Source organism: Alligator mississippiensis, chromosome 2 (assembly GCF_030867095.1).
Source record: "Alligator mississippiensis isolate rAllMis1 chromosome 2, rAllMis1, whole genome shotgun sequence".
Classification (NCBI taxonomy): Eukaryota; Metazoa; Chordata; order Crocodylia; family Alligatoridae; genus Alligator; species Alligator mississippiensis.
In genome coordinates this window covers 193789103-193807621 of record NC_081825.1, presented here as the reverse complement: position 1 = coordinate 193807621, position 18519 = coordinate 193789103, and the positions used below count along the sequence as shown (strand labels likewise).

The window sequence follows — 18519 nt, the reverse complement described above, 5'->3', positions numbered from 1 at the left end:
CCTGAATACTGGAGGAGAGAATGTACTGTACTTATTTCCAAGTAGCTGTGCCATGAATAGGCGTATGTCCAGATGGAACTGACACCTGTGCTAGTCACATTTTATCATCTCTTTTAAAGAGGGCAATATTATTATTGTTTTTCCCTGGACACAGAGCAAAGATAAGAACTCTCACCATTTTTCATCACAAATAGTCATCCTTGGCACAAAAGGGTTGTAAAAGAGGCTTCTTAAACTGACAGATGTGCACAGGTTAGAACTCTGTGCAGCCCAAATAACTCATTTGGGCAGATACAGGCACATTTTAATGTGAAATTGTTTTCCCTTCAAGTCAGAGGGGCATTGTGGTGCTGCTTCATGGAGGCGACTTCTGTCACTAGACTGCAGTCTCTGCTACAACGCACTTCATAAATCCTGACAGAAGGGAATGCCAGAGGATCCACAAAGGATCACCTCTTTCAGCCTATCCTTGACTCACTCATACTTCATCAACTTTCCTCAGGGGGTTTCAGGTTGCAGAAATGTTGCTTCCTCTCTCTCCCAGTTACACTACTGGAAACCCATTCAACAGCAAGGAAGCTCTCCCTCATTCCCAAACCCATGACAAGATAGAGGAGGAGATAAAGGCAACAAACTACTCTTGCAGGGAAATCCTGGCTAACAAACAGGCAATAAAATTTGCAAGAACAAAGAAAGAAGAAACATTTGGCTCATGGCCATAGTAGACTAAGTAGGGTAAACACCAGTTAAAACAGAAGTCCTCCTGAATAATCCTAACAACTCACATTCTTCCTGTGAGACTACATGCATATTTGTCATGGCACCTGCCCAACAGCCCTAATAACTGACAAGATGATCCTTGCAAGATGCTTGAGGGGAATATGAGAAGTCCGCTACCAGCCTGATCAATGTATGTGGAAGGAAAATTTCTCTCCTGCTAAAATGCATTGATTAGATTTACCCTGTACATGTGAATGAGAATCACTCCAACAACATATTTTTCACTCAATAGACCTCAAATGATACAAAACCATAGTCTGGGAACATCCTACACTATCTGAGCCTCCAAACCTAATGAAGCTTTTCCTTATTCTGGGAAAGGGCAGGGGAGAAACAAGTCAGCACACAATGAAGGAAGAGGAATTGTCACGTGCCCCAACTAAAACCTTTGTTAACATCTTCACATAGAAAGGGGCACAGGAAGCAGGTAGACAGAAGGGAAAAACCTCTCAGTCCCAGTGGAAGACAGCAGAAATTATGGCACTGAGAGGGGTAACATAAGTCATGTGAGTTCTGTTGTGTGGTCGTGAAATCATGTATCTAGGTTGCAGCAAACACTATCAAGGCAGAGATCCTAATTATTTTATTGCCACAGAAAAACCTTAGAACTGTGTCTTAAAAATCAAGAATGCAGTCAGCATCAGAATTAATCCCAGTGCAATAAGTGAAATTGGGAACACCAATAGCTACTGGAAAGTATGGTGTGATGACATAAGCATCACTGTCTCTTTGTAATGTTGCAACCAAATCAGAAAGATTCCACAATGAATCTCAGAAATATCTGTGGATTTTATCTCCATAAAGAAAATAGCAACCTGGTACTCAAGTAACATTCTTTTTCACTTGACCATACACTTGATAGCATATTAATGATTCCTTCTTTTAAAAAAAGATCTTTCACATTTTCTAACCATAAAAAAGGTTTACAATAGCCCTTTAGGAAACTTATGAAAGTTACTTTGACTTTTTTTGCTGTAAGTTCACCAAATACAAAAGGAAACCTGGTTCTGAACATATTCCAAAGTAGTGTATCCATAAACCATTGCTCTGGCAAGATGCCAGCACCATCAAGTAAGGTCTAAACCCCCTCCTATTACCAAAATATATTTCTTACTCTACCATGACCATCTGGAAGCTCATGAGGACGTCTATGGACTTTTTCTGACTGGTGATCCAACAATCATGCCATTCTGTTAGTGTGCTAGAAGCCAATTATTAAAACCAAAAGAAAACCTTGGAAAAAGAGCTAGTTGAAATCATAAACCTCCCAGGGCCAGTAATATGAAGTAGGAGTATTTTCACTGAGACTTGCCAATGTTCTGCCATGTTCAGAAAACCTGACCTGCACCACTACGTGAGTTTTGTGTGTTCCACTTCCCATCTAAAGTAACAGTTTTAAAGAAATCTTTTGTGAATAATTGTAATTAGATAATCAAAGGGCAGCCAAGGAGATCATGCTAGGTCATGGAGGGAAATGACCAGGACAGCCCTAAATCCTAGTGATTCTGAGCTTTTTTGCCAGAAAGTTAGGACTTCACCTCAAATGCTTCAGAGGACTACAGCATCATAACTTGGAAGTCTACATGTGTCAACATATATTTTTAGTTAAAAGAATTTTTTTGGTATGCATTCAAAAATTTAACATCTGTGAAAATGCACTTAATGAAATAGGAAGAAATTGTTGTTACAGAGGCTATTAGGGCTGTGCGAAGCTTTAGTTGCTGATTCAATTCAGCAGAGATTCAGCCCAATCCAGCAGCTGAATCTCCAAATCAAATCAGGAGACTGTTTAATCTTCCTGAATTGAATTGGAACCTCCCAAATTAATTCGGAGAGATTTGATGATTTGAACATAGACGCAATTTTAAATATTTTTTCTAAATACCTCAAGGTATCAGGCGGCTCATGAACACTGAAATAGTGGGGCGGATGGAGTATCCCATAGGAGCATTGGGGGGGTGGGTCCCCAGCTCACTCAGCAGCAGACCCAGAAGTGAACTGGAAGTAGTTCCAGTCCACTTCTGAGTCCACTGCTGAGCATGCGGGAACCCCCGCGCTCCTCTGGGACACTCCATCCGCCCCACCATCTCAGCATTCACAAGCTGCGCCTGGCATCTCAAGGTATGTAGAAAAAAAACATTTAAAGCTGTGCCTATGGCCAAATCACTGATTCTCCGAATCAGCATCGAATCTTCATATTTGGATTTGGCCAAATCGAATCGGGGCAGTGATCCAAATCAGCTAATCAAATCACTGTCTCCAAAATCGAGCCAAATCCGAATCTGAATCAAATACGGCCTGCTTTGCACACCCCTAAAGGCTATCTTTGTGTTAGTCCTTTGTGAAATATTAAAGCCTGTTCATTTTAGAAATGGTAAAGTCCATTTCTCCTGAAATGAGAAGATTTTCTGAAATATATTTACTTGTATTTCATATCTGAAGTTATTCTATCCTCTTAGCTTCTATGCCAACTGAAAAAGATTTTGTGTGTAATATAAATTGAATAATAATCTTAAACTGATGCTAACTGTGTTGAAAGTCAGGGCTGTAAAAGACATAATATTTATTTCCCTTAACTATGTTAACTATTTTATTTCCAGCTCTAATTCCCAACCAATATAATGGCACAGCCTTTTCAAAACTACATTCCACCAATAAACAACAACAATGATGATAATATTTCACAATTCTTTGTCTTCCAACCCCCAGGAGTCAAAGCAATTAATAAATGTTAATTATATCAATTAAAGTCCAAACAAAATAACTATGGTACTGTATATTTATAAAGGAACAGGAAGAAGAAAGGAATAGTTTCACCTTCAGCTGACTAAAACATGGTGTGTAGCTGGAAAGCAAGGACAAAGGCAAGCAACTTGCACTGGTCCACTTGCACCAGTGATGCCACCAGTAACTGGCCTCACAGCAACCTATCAACTGTGACTGTGACAATTTAAACTGAAGACCAGGTTAACTGGAAGGCATCCAAGTACAATATGCAAGGAAAAAAGGCGGTAGGGTCAGCAGGCCCGCAAGTCAACAGTACCTGAAAGCTGTCAGTCGGTTGTCCCCCTGCATGTATGCTAGAGAGAGGGTCTGATTACATAAAATCAAGCCATGATTTACAGTTGAATGAGGTTGCTATGAGGTTGCTTTCAAAGTATTTCAACAGGTACATATCTGTCTGTAGGTCATGGTACACCAGCAGTCCCTTGAATATTAGAGTGGGTATCAGTTCCTGGGTACCTAGTGCTGTCTCAATAGGTTTTGGGGAAAGGCTATTTTCCTGCTCTGTCACAGATGGCTTTGGTTAGAACAATTGCAGCCATTTTCTATAGAGTGTTTTTCATAATCATTTTTCTCTTATAAAACTGATTTTCTCTGTATAATAAACAGATCTACAAACAATAATTGAATATCTGCTGCTGTCTTCATGGTGTATAAATGAAAATAATTGTAGATTCTGGAGCAAAATTTAAGGAATAAATGGTATAATTTAAGGAAACAAAATCATAACTTAAAAAAAAAAATTGGCTTGTTAACCAAAAGAAGTTTCCACCAAAAAATATATTTTTAATTATTTTCAAAGACACAGAGACTCCGCTCTGAAGAACATCTTTACTGGGTTTTTGAGGGAAGCATGTGGCTATTTTATTTTAGATTCTTCCTTTTCTGTAAATGGAATTTAAATATAATCAGAAGAGAGCAATAAAACACACTGACCTGAATTTGCTGCTGCAGTAGATTGATTTTGTGCTGCTGTTGCAGAAGTTGCTGTTGTTGTCTTGCAATCTATTAGAGATAAATTTTCCATTAAATTAAAACAGTAATAGTGAAGCTTCAATAGTACTGAGTGAAAACAACTTCTTATTAGTTATCCTAATTCTAATGTTTTAAAGATTTTTCTATTGAATGTCAATTGTAAAAAAATTGGAAGAACAGTGAATATCTTGTTTTAGATGTACCCATGTAGGTGCTCAAACAATTTCAAATTTAAATGCAAAATTACAATGTGGTATTCCAGTTAAAATTACACATTAACCATTTAAACCCCTCACCACAGCAAAACAGATGCTTAAACTTATGCATCTTCATACTTTTATCAGTATTCAACAAAGTAAACATGTCCTTAATTTTGACTACGGTGATTACTGTTAGCTACCATAGAATATGCTTAATGTTAAGAGTTCTCCTGAACAGGGAAAGGTGCTTCAAACTAAGCACATGTTTTCATGCTTTGCTAAATGGGACTTTTTGTAGCTTTTATATTTTGCTTAAAAATACAGCAAAATCATTAATGGCAAACTTCTGCCAAGTTTATTCACCTTGAATGATCTCTTGAGGAGTAAGGTGCCACGCAGTATATAGAAGTGGCAGAACTTGATCCTAAGAAATCAAGACTCACAACATCACTCTGACAAGCATAAATATGATTTTATGTATGCAGAAAGTGACAATAAGAGGTTAAGTGTCTGCTGCTCCGTTTCCCTTGCATAGGTGGAAGGAAAGCATGTCTACTCAATGAGACAGGGAGCACTGAGGCACATGTGCAGATTGGAGGAAGGTTTCCTAAACTAAGTACAGACAGTCAAAAGGACCAAGGATGAATCAATTCAATCTTTGCAAGTTAGTCTAAGCTGCATAGCTTGAACCGATAAGCCAGTGAACACACATTCGCTTCTGATTCCAGAACTGCAGTCAACATGCCTGCAGTGGCCCAGGCCAGAAGCCAAAGGACTAGAACACAGCTCCCTGCTTGGCTGGAGCACACAGCTTTGGCCAATGTAGCCCACCCACCCTAGGAGGCGGCAGGGGAGGCAGGTTTGCAGGGGAGTTGCAAAGCATCCTGGGATGCTGGGGCATTGTGAGTTAACTTGAATATGGAGGGGATCTGGGACAGAAGTTCAATAAACGGATTTAACCTAAATCAATTAAGTCTGATACTACATCCATCCAGGTTTATCTTAAATCAGTTCATCCATTTTGAAAGTAATTTGTGTAAACTGAACTTCTGTTGTGTTACAGAACTGAACCAGTTTCCCATCACTTATATTGGTTTATGTGTAATTTCTGTCCATGGCCCTAAACAGATATAGCCTCGCGTCCTACAAATCACCTGGAATCAGCATCATGGTGCAAGGGGAGAGGACCTGCTCCTTTCAAATTCATAGTTTTGTGCAGAAATCAGTGCAGCAGGTACCATTAACTTCCCCACATAGTTGTAATGGGGTAGGCAATGGGACCTAGGTTGACCTGCTGGAACTGGTGCTATAGAGGGACAACTGTTGTGGAAGAAAAAAACCCCAGGCCTTAATTTCTGCTGACTTCTTTGAGTTAGTGCACTATTTGCTAATGATTGCTTTTTCCCCACCTATTTTGCAACCTGCTCTCTTTCTCCTACCCTTTTCCCTTGTTGACCTGAGTAGACCTATGAGGTCAATAGGTCAAACCACAGTCTATGCCCTCTTGCAACTTTCTAGTTTAAACCAGTTTTTCTTTGACCTGTTTCAATTCAGGTCACATGACGCAAGATATAACATATAAAAAGCTTGCTTCAATTGTCTGTTGGCGGGGGGGCAGGCATGCGAGACTGATAAGAGAAAGCTCTGTCTGTTTGGTACTCTCCGCTGCAGCTGCTTGTATAATAAAGGTCTCTGACAACTTCGGAACCAAACAATAGAGTGAAGCCTGTTTCTTCCACACTGTTCAGTAGTTCTGGTCAGGGACTGTTTCTTAGGGAGCCCCAGTCTAGCAATTCTGATGCTTTGCCCATCTGCTAGGACTGTATCCGCCCACTGCTGAGGATATGATGCTATATTCAGTAACAAAATACTCACTTATTTCTCAAGTATCATTTCCCTTCCTATAAATATTTGTCTGGGTAGGGGACAGTCAAACCTCTGGTGAGTTATCACAGTGAAAGTCAACATCAGAGGTAAAGTATGAACTCAGGAATACCTTGCTCCCTGCTCCCTGGCAAAAACATTTTTCTCTTTTTCTCTCTGACATATTATATGATTTTAAATTAACATACAATAAATGCTTATGATTAAACTTGGAAAGACAAAAATGATAAAAATAAGAAAGCAGTTCAGGTACAATTTTTACTAAAAATACGATGATTTTGAGATATACCACTGCATTTTTCTCGATCGTTAGTGGGAATAATTCAGATAAACTGCATCAAAAGCGGAACAAAACTGTGTGATAGCTTTTTACACCTCCTAGCAGAAGACAACAACATAGCCCCAAATGATCAGTTCTGAGATTTTTCCCCCCACCTTTACACTGAGTGTTTTAGTTTCATGGCTCCAGAAGAAATTCACCTTTGCACAGAGACCAGCAAAAGACCCACGCACTACGTAAGTCTCACTTATGTCTTCAAATACCTGATCAGTGTCTACCAGTCACTGAACCTGGGAGACATGACAAATGGCAGAACAGAAAAGAATCAAGCCCAGTGGTAGGGACTAAACTGTTGCCCACAAATGGGATTAAAGTCTCTTTATGAGCATGGTCCTGCAGTCTTCTTCCAGTTCAATCAATGGAAGTTAAGTGAGTAAGGACTAAAGAATTACACCCTATCCTGCTAGTTAAGCAATTAGCTCAAATGGGCTCCTAAAGTCTGGAGGAGAGGGGGATACTGTGTGATTAGACAGTATAGTCACAGATACAATCTATGTTCAGTGCTGTTTTTGTGCTTAAAGGAGCAACTGCAGTGGGCACCCTGCTGCAGGGACTATTCACACACATGTAGAACACTTAAATTATGTTGTTTTATGAATGATGCCATTCATTCATCATGTCATTTCACCTTACAGTGAAGCATGTTCACAAGTGGACTTCAGAGAATTTGGTCTGTACCATGCTGCAAACTCAAATCTCAGCTCAGGCAAATGCCGAAAAGATACTAATCATCTGATTCCGAAAGAATGCACTGTGTGGTAGTTTCAGATAGAAATGAGGTTCAAAATAAAATCATAATGCAATTATTTTTTGGGACTATTACACATTTGTCCTAGGTACTGGATCCAGTGTTTGGAATTATTTGGAATTGCTGGTGACCTACACACTCCCTTGCATTGTAAGTATGCAGGGTAGTGCTGCCGGCTTTGTTGTGAGCATGGACTGGTGTGCATCTTGTTACAGATCTAAGTACAGTATAGTGGTGTTTGAATATTAATTTCCTGATGGAAACAAACTACCTCTCTTCATCTAATATTGATGGCTTCTCCTAAACAGTATAGAGCTAAGATAGAAAAATGCATCCAAAACACCAGAGTGCATTACCATAGCGCAGTCTAGATGTATAGGCTCAACACAGTAAAGGATGGTACATAAGCACCATGTGGCTCAAATTCTGAATTTTATTTGCCAATCGGTTGAGCTACATGCTCGCTTCATTGAGCATGACAACCTAGTTTTAAGTGTCATTTAATTTTCATTTTGAAATATAATTACAAAGTGTTCACTGTAAGATATCACTCGTCTGCAAATGTGTCAAGATTAATTTGTGCTAGCTTATTCACAAGTGTCAATAGTTAATTACTGTGTCATCTCTGGATGGCTAAATGACATTCTAACTTCTGATTTTTTACAGTGTTCCTTTATGTTATTTTCCATTAGGGGATGAGTCCATATTCCTACATGTGGGCAAATATTCAAGCACATAAAATACCAGACGTCACAACTCATTAAAATCAACAGAGCATATATTGCTCTATATACCCTATAAAATACATTTAACTGAAAAGATAATTCTGGTAATAATGTCAGATTCCTAAAAACCACACATTAATTTGGATCTGTCTGATCTAATGCCTGGGGGACTAGTGTATGGGATCATTGTTAGATTTTTACAGCAGACAAGGACAGCTCTTTAGGACAATTTGGTCTCTTACAAATATTCCTTACTTTTTTTTCTATGAAGATATTTTGGGGTGCCAGCTCTGTACCCATTTTTCTCTGTTTTGTTGTCATAGAGGCAATAAAAGAGGTAAACAATGATAGTTGTTTCACAGTCTGCTTTACTGGGGGGTACTACACTGCATCTCATAAGTAGCAAGAAATAAGGCTTTAATTAGAGCTAGAAAATAAATGCATTGAAATTCCATGCCTATTTTTACTCTGGTTCCTATATGAAAAAGAAAAAGCAATTTATAATACTTTTTCTATAATGAGGGAATTTAAACTCTTTTAATAATGGAAGGGAAAGGAAACACCAAGCGGAACAATGCTTATTATGAGCCTTCTAATGTTCTGCATGAAACATTTTTGCCGGTTTCTCAAAGCCTCACCTGTTCTTGCTGTTGGCGAGCAAGGTCCATTTGCTGCCGTTGTTTTTCAATTTGTGAGGCTGCCAGCTTTTTCTGTTCATCATGGGCAGCCAGGAGCTGCTCTCGTAAACTGATCAGCTGGGTGATCATGGTAGAGAGCTGTCGCTCTTTTTCTGCCAGGCTTTCTGGTGTACCTAAACATGAAGGAAAGATGCATTGTAAATATCAGGTAGGTTATAGTTATTGAACAGTATTCACAAAGAAATTGATTTAAGTACAAAAGCCATTTTTTCCTCCCAAAGTGGCAGCTTGAACACATATTTTACTAAAAATTATTTAAAAGATCCCAGCATACAGCTATATTCCAAGCAGGAAAGAATGTTACAACTGTGAAGCAGTAGAGAAATTGGCATTGGGTATTTCTTTTCTTTTTTTCTGACAAGAGTGTTTCCTCAAACTTTTTAGATTCAAGGCGTCCCTCAACTGAGTCAAGGCACCCCTTGGAAAATACCAGCTCATGAGTTTTCAAACATTTTTGGACTAAAGAAAAATAACAAAGCAATTATCCTACTGCAAAGAACTCAGAAAGGCCAGAACAGGCCAGACTGCCTTTAACACTATGGAGTGGTGCTCACTCCTACCCTGGGGGTCTTCAAAAGGAGGCTAGATAGACACCTAGCCGGGGTCATTTGACCCCAGCATTCTTTCCTGCCATGACAGGGGGTTGGTCTTGATGATCTGCTCAGGTCCCTTCTGATGCTACCAACTATGAAACTATGATTCCTATTTGAAATTTCTGGGTTTATCTTGTGAATCATACTTGCACACCTAATATTGTATGTCACCTCACAATATCCTTGAAAGGTTCTCAAGGCACCTCAGGGTGCCATGGCACCCTGGTTGAGAATGACTGAATTAAATACAGTGCAATATGAAATCCCTCATTCCCTTCCAACTAAATCTTCCCAGTATAATAACTATTTAATGTATTACCCAAGTCACATTTTGATTAATATAAAAAAATAAATAAGGCTGAGGGAAAATTCAGTGAAAATGGAATGGAAAATGTTTACAAAGGAAAGCAGTTGAATTGTTTGGTTTGGCATGGGGGCGCTATTTCTAAAAGATTTCTATATGTGTACAGCATTCTGTAGCAACAGTACAGCATGTGGACCATTGCTGTCATTGACAAACTAAGGGAAAGGTTAGCCTTGGTTATGGAACAAGCAAAGTGAGCTCCTCTAGTACCCATGGAGAAATAACTTGACTTGAGAAAATGGCTGAAAAATTTCTCATTTAACTTTCAAAGTTTACTCTGTAGAGATTGCTTAATTAATATGAAACTACGGTACATTTATTCTTTGCACTAATGATGCTTAACGATCTGTTTGTGGGTAAATTGCATGGCTCTCCTAAGAAAAAGTACAGGATCCTTTTGTGAAGCAAGCCAAAATTATGTTAAATATGGGTATTTTACTTTGCATGTGACTCAGACAGGCTTCTTTTCCCTCCAACTCAGAATATTATCATGTCCAAGTGCAAACTGTGTATGGCAGTAAAGTAAGGAGGGCTTCTGAGAGAAGCTCCAACCAGAAGTGGGAAAAATGAGTCCAGTGCTCTTGCTAGCTCCACAGAAGAATCAAAAAGTAGGGAGCAAGCCAGTCTCTTAAAAACCCAGAGGGTTCTATTGACTACCCCATAGAAAACAAAGTGAAAAAATACAAAGGCAATAGGTCAGCGTTCTCTGCTAACCACTTCAGGCAACTCCAGATCAAGAAAGTATCTTAGGACCTTTTGAAGGAAAACAGCATTGTGGGAAACAGGGTCAAGTAAGAAGTGGGAAAGCTAGCAACAAAGTTATACCTCCACCTTCCTCCAAGGTAGGGAAGGGCAACAGGAAGTGGCCAGGTTTCAGTAGCCTCTCCTCCAAGGGAGAAGGGGCAGGGAAACAGACAGGAGTCTATTGAGCAAGTCTAAGATTCCCAAGTGCACAACTACTTATACTGACACTACATTATTTATGGACTAATATTACTTTCAAATGTCTATAGGCATCCATGAGTGCTACCCAACTATTACATCAGTGGGCATGGGATACTGAACTGAAAAGAAGAGAATTAGTGGAAGGACTTCAGAAGCTTTTGGTCTATACTTCCTATATATTTTATGTTTTATGCCTCTAAATGTAAAATCAACCAATTTAGGAAAAAGTATTATTTTTGTTAATTCTGAATGCTGTAATAGAAATTTCTTTGTTAGATTTTTTTTCAAAAGGCAGGTTGAACTGTTATAAAATGTTAAGATTAAATGAAAACATGAAATTAACTGTTACAAATTTAAAATCTTACAGGAAAAGCCCTGGCCTGTCTCTGAAAGGGAACCCCTTTACTGTATGGCTTAAGTCACTTTTGTCGACACCAAGGGTCAGGGCCAAAGGGTGACTGCTTCATTTTGTGTCCTGATTATAATTGATTTTTATATTTTAAAGAAAACCACGCACATTTTTAGTTTAAAATATTAGCCCTTTGATGACAACATGTTTTAATACTGTGTTGTGTTAAACTGAAACTGAAGAGCTACACTTTGAGCTTAGCTCAACATCCCTGTGACACATGCTTGTGTTGGTTAAGGAGAGAGACTGGAAAATTCCTGTAACATCAAAAAAATGTTACCAGTGCACAGATAAAGTGAAAAGTCACGCAGTTGTTTATTCAAATTTCTTGTGAAAACTTAGAGGACACTGTGGCAATTCTAGTTGTGCATGGGTGGCCCAAACAGCAAATCTAAGTTATATTTTGAAAAAGTGATTTGGATTAGATCCTTTTTCATTTCTTTAGCATTTAAATGGCACCAGGGCAATCCTGTTCCAAACTGCCTCAAAACCTAAAAATCATTAGTTCATCTACCTTTGTAACACACATTTTCCTATGTCTTAAGAATATGTAACAAAAAGGTTTGTTTCTCCTCCCACAAGGAGAGGGACTCATCCAGCATCTGATTTTTTTTTCCAGAACTCAAATCAACATCACACATAGATATCTAAGATTACAAACAGATGCTGTACTTGTCCTGGGACCGGCTGTGCCCGTGTTTGTCCCAGACCAAAAAAGTCATGGGACTGGCATGTACATATAACGCCCTTGCAATCAGGAATTAGTGAGAAGCTGAATGCACTGCTGCTTTTTGGCCACTGATTCAATGATGCAATCCCAGGGCAACCTGTCACACACAAAGGGTTAACACTTCTCATCCGGCAAATCTTTTTAGGGTTTGTCCTGAGACAATAGACATGGACATCTGAACCAGAGGAAAATCATTTCTTCCAGGACAACCATAACATCTGTTTGTAGCCCAAGTGTCACATAGATAACTATGTAGCATAGGAGTAGTTCTTAAGCTTTTGGTACATGTTACACTCGTGATGCAATTAACGTGTTAATCGTGCTATAAATAGTAACTGTGCTACACATGCATCTGATTCATGGTGGTATAAAGTGGCAAGCCAGACACAAAGATATTCCACATTTACAGTACCATAAATTGAACCAGTACCACCAGCAGCCTAATGCTAACTATCAGCTGATTGCCCCAGTCCTGATGCTGAACCCTGTCCCCATCTACATTTGGGATTTGTTTGGGATCTGATCCCCAATCCCAGCAATCACACATCTTGCCATACATGCATGGGATTGCTAGGATCAGAGATCAGATCCCACTGCACCACTAAGTGAATGTCTGCAAGCCCCCTTGGTCACTTAGGAACTTAAGGAATATCTACCCAGTAGTCACTGCCAGGTTCTTGGCAGGCCAAATTAAGTCAGCACTGAGCTCTGTGCTGCCACATCTAGATTGCTACTTGTGCAGGCTCAGGTATCTAACACTGCAGTGTAGATAGACCCTAAGTCACTTGGCCTCCTAAGTGCTTAAAGTTTCCTTTGAAAAGTTTATACTACAGTTTAAGCCACTTAGGTGTTTTTGAAATTTTTACCCTGTAGCTAAATTTCTATTCAGGGACAAACTACCTCAGAAACATGCTCTGTACTGCCAAAGGGAAACCCATTTACCCACCCACCATAGCCACTGGAGACCTACTGCTCCACATAATCCAGAACACCAATGGGAAGCACAGTTGCTGCTTAGGATGACACTCATCCCCATTCAGAGCCACTCAGGGAACTTACGTCTTGAGATTTCCATGTTATGTCAAGCAGTTTCTGACTTGAAATTCTGAGCCCAGATCTCAGAGTCATAAAATATTTTACACACCCCAGGCAGGCATTAATCTTCCATTCAGTTACCATATTATTCTGCACACTCTGTATTTGCTTTATAATATGGGTATAAAACTAGCACACAAAATGCCTGTTAAAGCTGTGACATTTGATTATTCTGTTATAATTAGCTGGAAGTGCTTGAAAAGGGTGTGATAAAACACCAGCATCTAAGAGAACTCCTTTCTCCTTATTTGAATTGCATACAGTGGCAGCCAGGAGCTAAAATTTCCCATTCAGGAAACAGTAGTAATATTGTTTTCAAAGAAAACTATGCTTAAAATTATTAATCCCACACAAAACACTACTGTTTAATTTGTTTTCTGTGCCATGCAATCCAACAGTGGGATAGGACTGATGACCCTATACAACAAGCGCTTGTAAATAATGAGAATGCTGGTAAAACATGAGGCAACGAAGCTGAACGCCACTCAGAAGAAGAAAAAGCATTAGATGCCTGAATGTTGGCGAAGGCAAGGTAATATAATAATTTAATTCTGGAATAGAAAATTCCTATCATTATTATACATTTTAAACACTAATAAAGAAACTTGCTAAGAATGCTGACCAGATTAAGCAGTTCTTGCTGGGCCAAGACAGGTCATCGCTAACTGAGTGCCATCATTATCAGCTTCTCATTCACTGGCTGCAGTGAGCTCCGAGATCCCTAAAATCACCACCAGTAAATAAACCATTCTGCTGACTAAAATATTTATATATATATAAAATAAAAATAGAGCTATCTGTAAAACGGATTTGCCATAAAAACATATAAAACAAAAAGCTTCATATGAAAGATATCAACATACAGTAAATATGCCTGTATTCATAAAATATTATATATCACGCATGTAGCCCTCTCTCTCTTTGCTCTAAACTGTTCCTGTTCTCTAACTCCAAAGACAGTGAAGCATTTTTTTTTCCATGGGGTCTTCCTTATCCCCAAAACACATCTGTCTTGAGTTTCTCTCAGATTTGTCAGGTGGATCACTGCTCCCCAGGGCCTGCTCCATCTGAAGTATTTTAATTTGACTAAACACCTGATTTATTTTATCTCTCCGATGAGAAAGGCAGTTTGTCTTAATAGAGCCTGTCAGCCCACAGTCCTATTCACAGCAATTTACAGGCAGCCAGGGACGCTGGAAGAGAAGAGTGCTGTGATTCTGTATTTTATCCTCCTCCAGAAAGCACCTAAAAGCAGCTATTCACTGCTACTGCATGTGGCATTTTAGAACTGAATTAGCTTTTTATTCAAGTAACTACACTTGTTGTGAATAGCTTATCTGTAAAATTGCTACATTCACTACTGATTTTATTAACCTTTGGCTCTATCACAAAATGGTCTTCAGTTAGGAAAGACCTTTAAAACTGACACATTTTTCTTTGGGGCCTTTATTTCAGTGACTTTAGATTTACTGAATTTGATCCATTGACTTCTTTATCACCAGTATTTAAAAATTTGATCCTCAATGGGAAATCAATCGTATTTAAGGAAATTGTTTTCAAAAGTAAACATAACAGTAGTTTCCCTCATCAAAAGTTTAAGGTAAATATTTATTCTTCAGCTATTACAATACCTACTGTTACCTTGGCAATTATAATCTGATTAAACTAAAAAAAAAATCATTGTTCTAAAGTTTTAATTTTCTATTGTTTGTTTATTGATTTAACAGTAAATCTTGTGCTGCTCTGAGTGTGTCTTGAGGGAAAGTGGTCAAGCTGAACAGAACCAACACATCAAAGGAAACATTTTAAGGAATGTTAGTCATAGGTCAGTGTAGCAGAGTGAGAAAAATCAAGCTGCTATAAATACCACTCAAAGAGAGAAAAGAGATCAACTAAATTTTACTTATAAACCAAGACTGCGCTTGGATTATAATCTTGTGGAAAGATGTGTCCTTTTAAAATTATTTAGAAGTTCTATCTATACTTCTGGAGCTAACCAAGAAGGAATACGAACCTCATACATCTCGCATTCAAATGCCTTTCTACAATATACCAAACAACATCCTGGGCTCCTATCTACCGAGGTTTCTTAAATGTCTGGAAATAAATTAAAGTCCCCATATAAACTGAACCAGTAAATGCAGAGCACGTTATTTTGTAGCTTGTGAAAGAAAATTTGCTCCGCAACTATTACAGCAGTTCAACCATCTCTATTATATTTCAGTCTATAAACAGGTATATCTGCATGTCATTGGACAATAACACAATTCCATTTTATTGGGAAATTCTCCTCATAGTATCTTGTCTCTTTTAAGTGACACAGCAATAACTGTGGGGAAAGAGAAAAATGAACAACAATAATACATACTTAGAAGATTTCTAGAGCTTCTCACTGCAATTTCAAATCGGGCACTTTGAAATTCAGCCATGCAAAGAGGAAAGCACTGCTAAAACTATACGCTGTACCAAGCCAAAGAGGAAAAATAGAGATACAGATTTACCAATGGGCCCTGCGATGCTGCCTGAAGTGAGACTTCTCTCCATTGACATCAATGGGTCAGGAACAGGCTGTAACGCCTGTTCCTGGCAAGTAGGACACAAAGGTTCCTAGCTCTGCCATTCAATTGCTGTGGATTTTTTAAACAAGTCTGCCTCATTTCCCAATCTTCAGATAAGGTAAAATAGTACCTCTAAGGATTTTGTTATGCCTAGTTAATTAATGTTTCTAAAGTGCTTTGAGATCTTCTCATAGAAGTCTCCAGACAGCTGCCAGGTATTATCATTTCTCTTGAATTCCATGATTGATTTAAAGCTTTGAGAATGCCAGCCTCTTTTACTCACTGCTTCTGAACAAACTTTTGTCTTGTTCATCTAAGCAAAATAGAAATGTTAAGTAACAAATCATTATTAGACTTATAATTAACAAAATAGTAGATGAAATCAGAAAAAAAAACCAAGAAAGGGGAAGACTAGACCTTGCTATCAGCTGGAGAAAGGCTTAAAATCACATAACTGCGGTTCCAAAGTATCATCAACTGAAGCAATTCAACCAACAATCAAAAATGATTTTGAATCAAGTTAAGCAATTTCAGCATTTGGGGGGAAAAAAAAGAATGCCTTCATGAATCAATTCCCCTGGCAGGTCTAATTTTTTTTTACGGACATTGTTTGAGAAGAAAGCAAAAATACAATGCCAGACATAAAAGAGAGTATATTTGATCTTAGCTGCCCAGAGATAACCTGGTTAAACCATTCTGTCTAACACGGCAGTCTGCAGCACACATCAGATACACTGTGATGTCTCTACTTCACAGACTCTGTCCAGCATTTAGCATTTACCTTTTTTTGATTGGGTCACCTTTTAAATGCCATAAAATAGGGCAGCAAAAGTCAACAAAAATAAACAAGGAAAACGGAAGAAAGCAACAATCTAATGGAAGGGCTTCTGAGATAAAAGTCACTTTGTGAGGGCTGCCTGCCTACGGAGCTCCTTTCCCAATGCACTAGCATCTAATTTGAGTTCTAACTCCAACAGCAGTCTAAAAAGCTTTCTACTCTAAAGGGCCCCAAGTGCATCATAAAGATAAAGGATTTCACTACAAAACAACCACAAAGACTTCTATTATCTTATCAGTCTTTGGTTACAACAGCTGAACCAATATGACTACGTTCTGAATGACTTTTTTTTCTTTTTATAACAGAATACTGGAATTTCTTTATTTCACGATCAGTTAGCAATTGTTGATGTTCCCATATGCTACTGTCCAGTCCTTACTCAATAAAAAGTTTTATAAATGCAGCAATTGTGCTTTGTAACATCCAACTGCAGAAGGCAGAATAGCAAACATGTTTAGCGTGCAAACCACATAGGCTAGTTTCTCCAGTGAAGGTGTAAGAATCTTTCTGCTTCCACCACAAAAGAAAATAACCCCCAATTTAAGCTTGCAACAAAAAAATAAATAAAATCTTGTATGTGTAAACAAGAGCGGAAAATGAGTGTAGTAACTTCCGAGATAATTATTCAGGACAAGGTTCTGTTGTTAGAATCATAGTGGATTATCTCCAAAAAAGAGGATTAAATAAGGTACGGTCATGTTGTGGACCAAAATGTTTAACTGATGATCTGCAGGATTCTTTATATACCCAAACATACTAAACTGCAGATGCCCAGCACACGTCAAATGGTTGTGTTCTAAGAGTATCCGGAAATGGAGGAAAGAGTTGTTTTAATCTAATGTCTCATTAGCATTCTGGTGTCTGAAAATCATTAAGGGATGGATTTGAGCCCATGTCTGTGCCTGCATCTCCTTACCTTCCTAGACACGCTTCCATATTTCACGCACTAGCATTAAAGAGTGCAGTCATTATGACGACTCCATTTCCCCTGGTCCTAATGCATACATGTAGTGAGTAGGGGAAATGTCATGGTTACAGGGCTAACTTATCTCTGAGTGCTCCTCAATAAATATCAGACTCCTACCTTAACCTAATTTATGTAGCAGTTTGCAATCTCCCACACCTCTAGATAATGCTTACACAGCAAGTCCAACCAAACACAGACCTGTGGTATCTCTTTCACGAGTCAGTGACCAGTGGTGAAGAAAGCCACCAGAAAACTTCCTTAAACACATGTTGCTTATTCTGCAGTAAGAACAAGCCATTTAGAGAAACAAATATTTTAAATCAATAGTATGCATGGATACTACTTAAAGCCTACCCATCCCCCATGGTAATTTAGGTAGGCCTATCTTCTTTGGACACCCCTCAAGCAAGGGCTTGTGCCTCAGCCTGGTTCCTCTGTACAACCACCCGACTCACAAGAATTTTCCCTTTTAGACTTCCAGTTCTTTTGATCTCTTGTGTTTTCTGTGCCCTTTCTTTCTTGGCTTCCACTCTAAACACTTCTGAATTGATTGCTGGGATGTAACTTATATTGATGCTTTTTCCCCTTCTTGCTCATTTTTCACAGCAACCCCTATTAAACCAATATATTAATTTAGTAAACATCTCAATAATTAGGTCAAAATGTAGTATTCATGAATTATTACAGAATAGTTCCAAAACATTCACAGGAATTAATCTGTGTTAGGTCTAGGTAAAGGACTGGCCCTGGATACTTTTCCTGAAGTGCTAGGAGATTCTCCAAGGTACAGAGTTAGTCCTGGTTCACTCATGGGGCAACACAGCTATGCACTGCACCTTATTTAGGGGTGGCAAAAAAGTCAGCATTGAGCTCTGAAACTAAATTA

The 18519-nt window shown here is 38.6% G+C and overlaps 1 protein-coding gene across 14 annotated transcripts in view; it reads right to left on the bottom strand.

The window, feature by feature from the left end:
* Positions 1–18519, bottom strand: part of SOX6 (SRY-box transcription factor 6) — a 532213-nt gene that overhangs the window by 212059 nt on the left and 301635 nt on the right. For all 14 annotated transcript variants that reach the window (XM_059722632.1, XM_059722633.1, XM_059722642.1 and 11 more), the window contains 2 exons: positions 9075–9247; positions 4501–4569 (listed from right to left, as the gene is read on the bottom strand). In XM_059722632.1, the coding sequence (XP_059578615.1) occupies positions 4501–4569; positions 9075–9247 (242 nt within the window). The remainder of the gene's footprint in view (positions 1–4500; positions 4570–9074; positions 9248–18519) is intronic.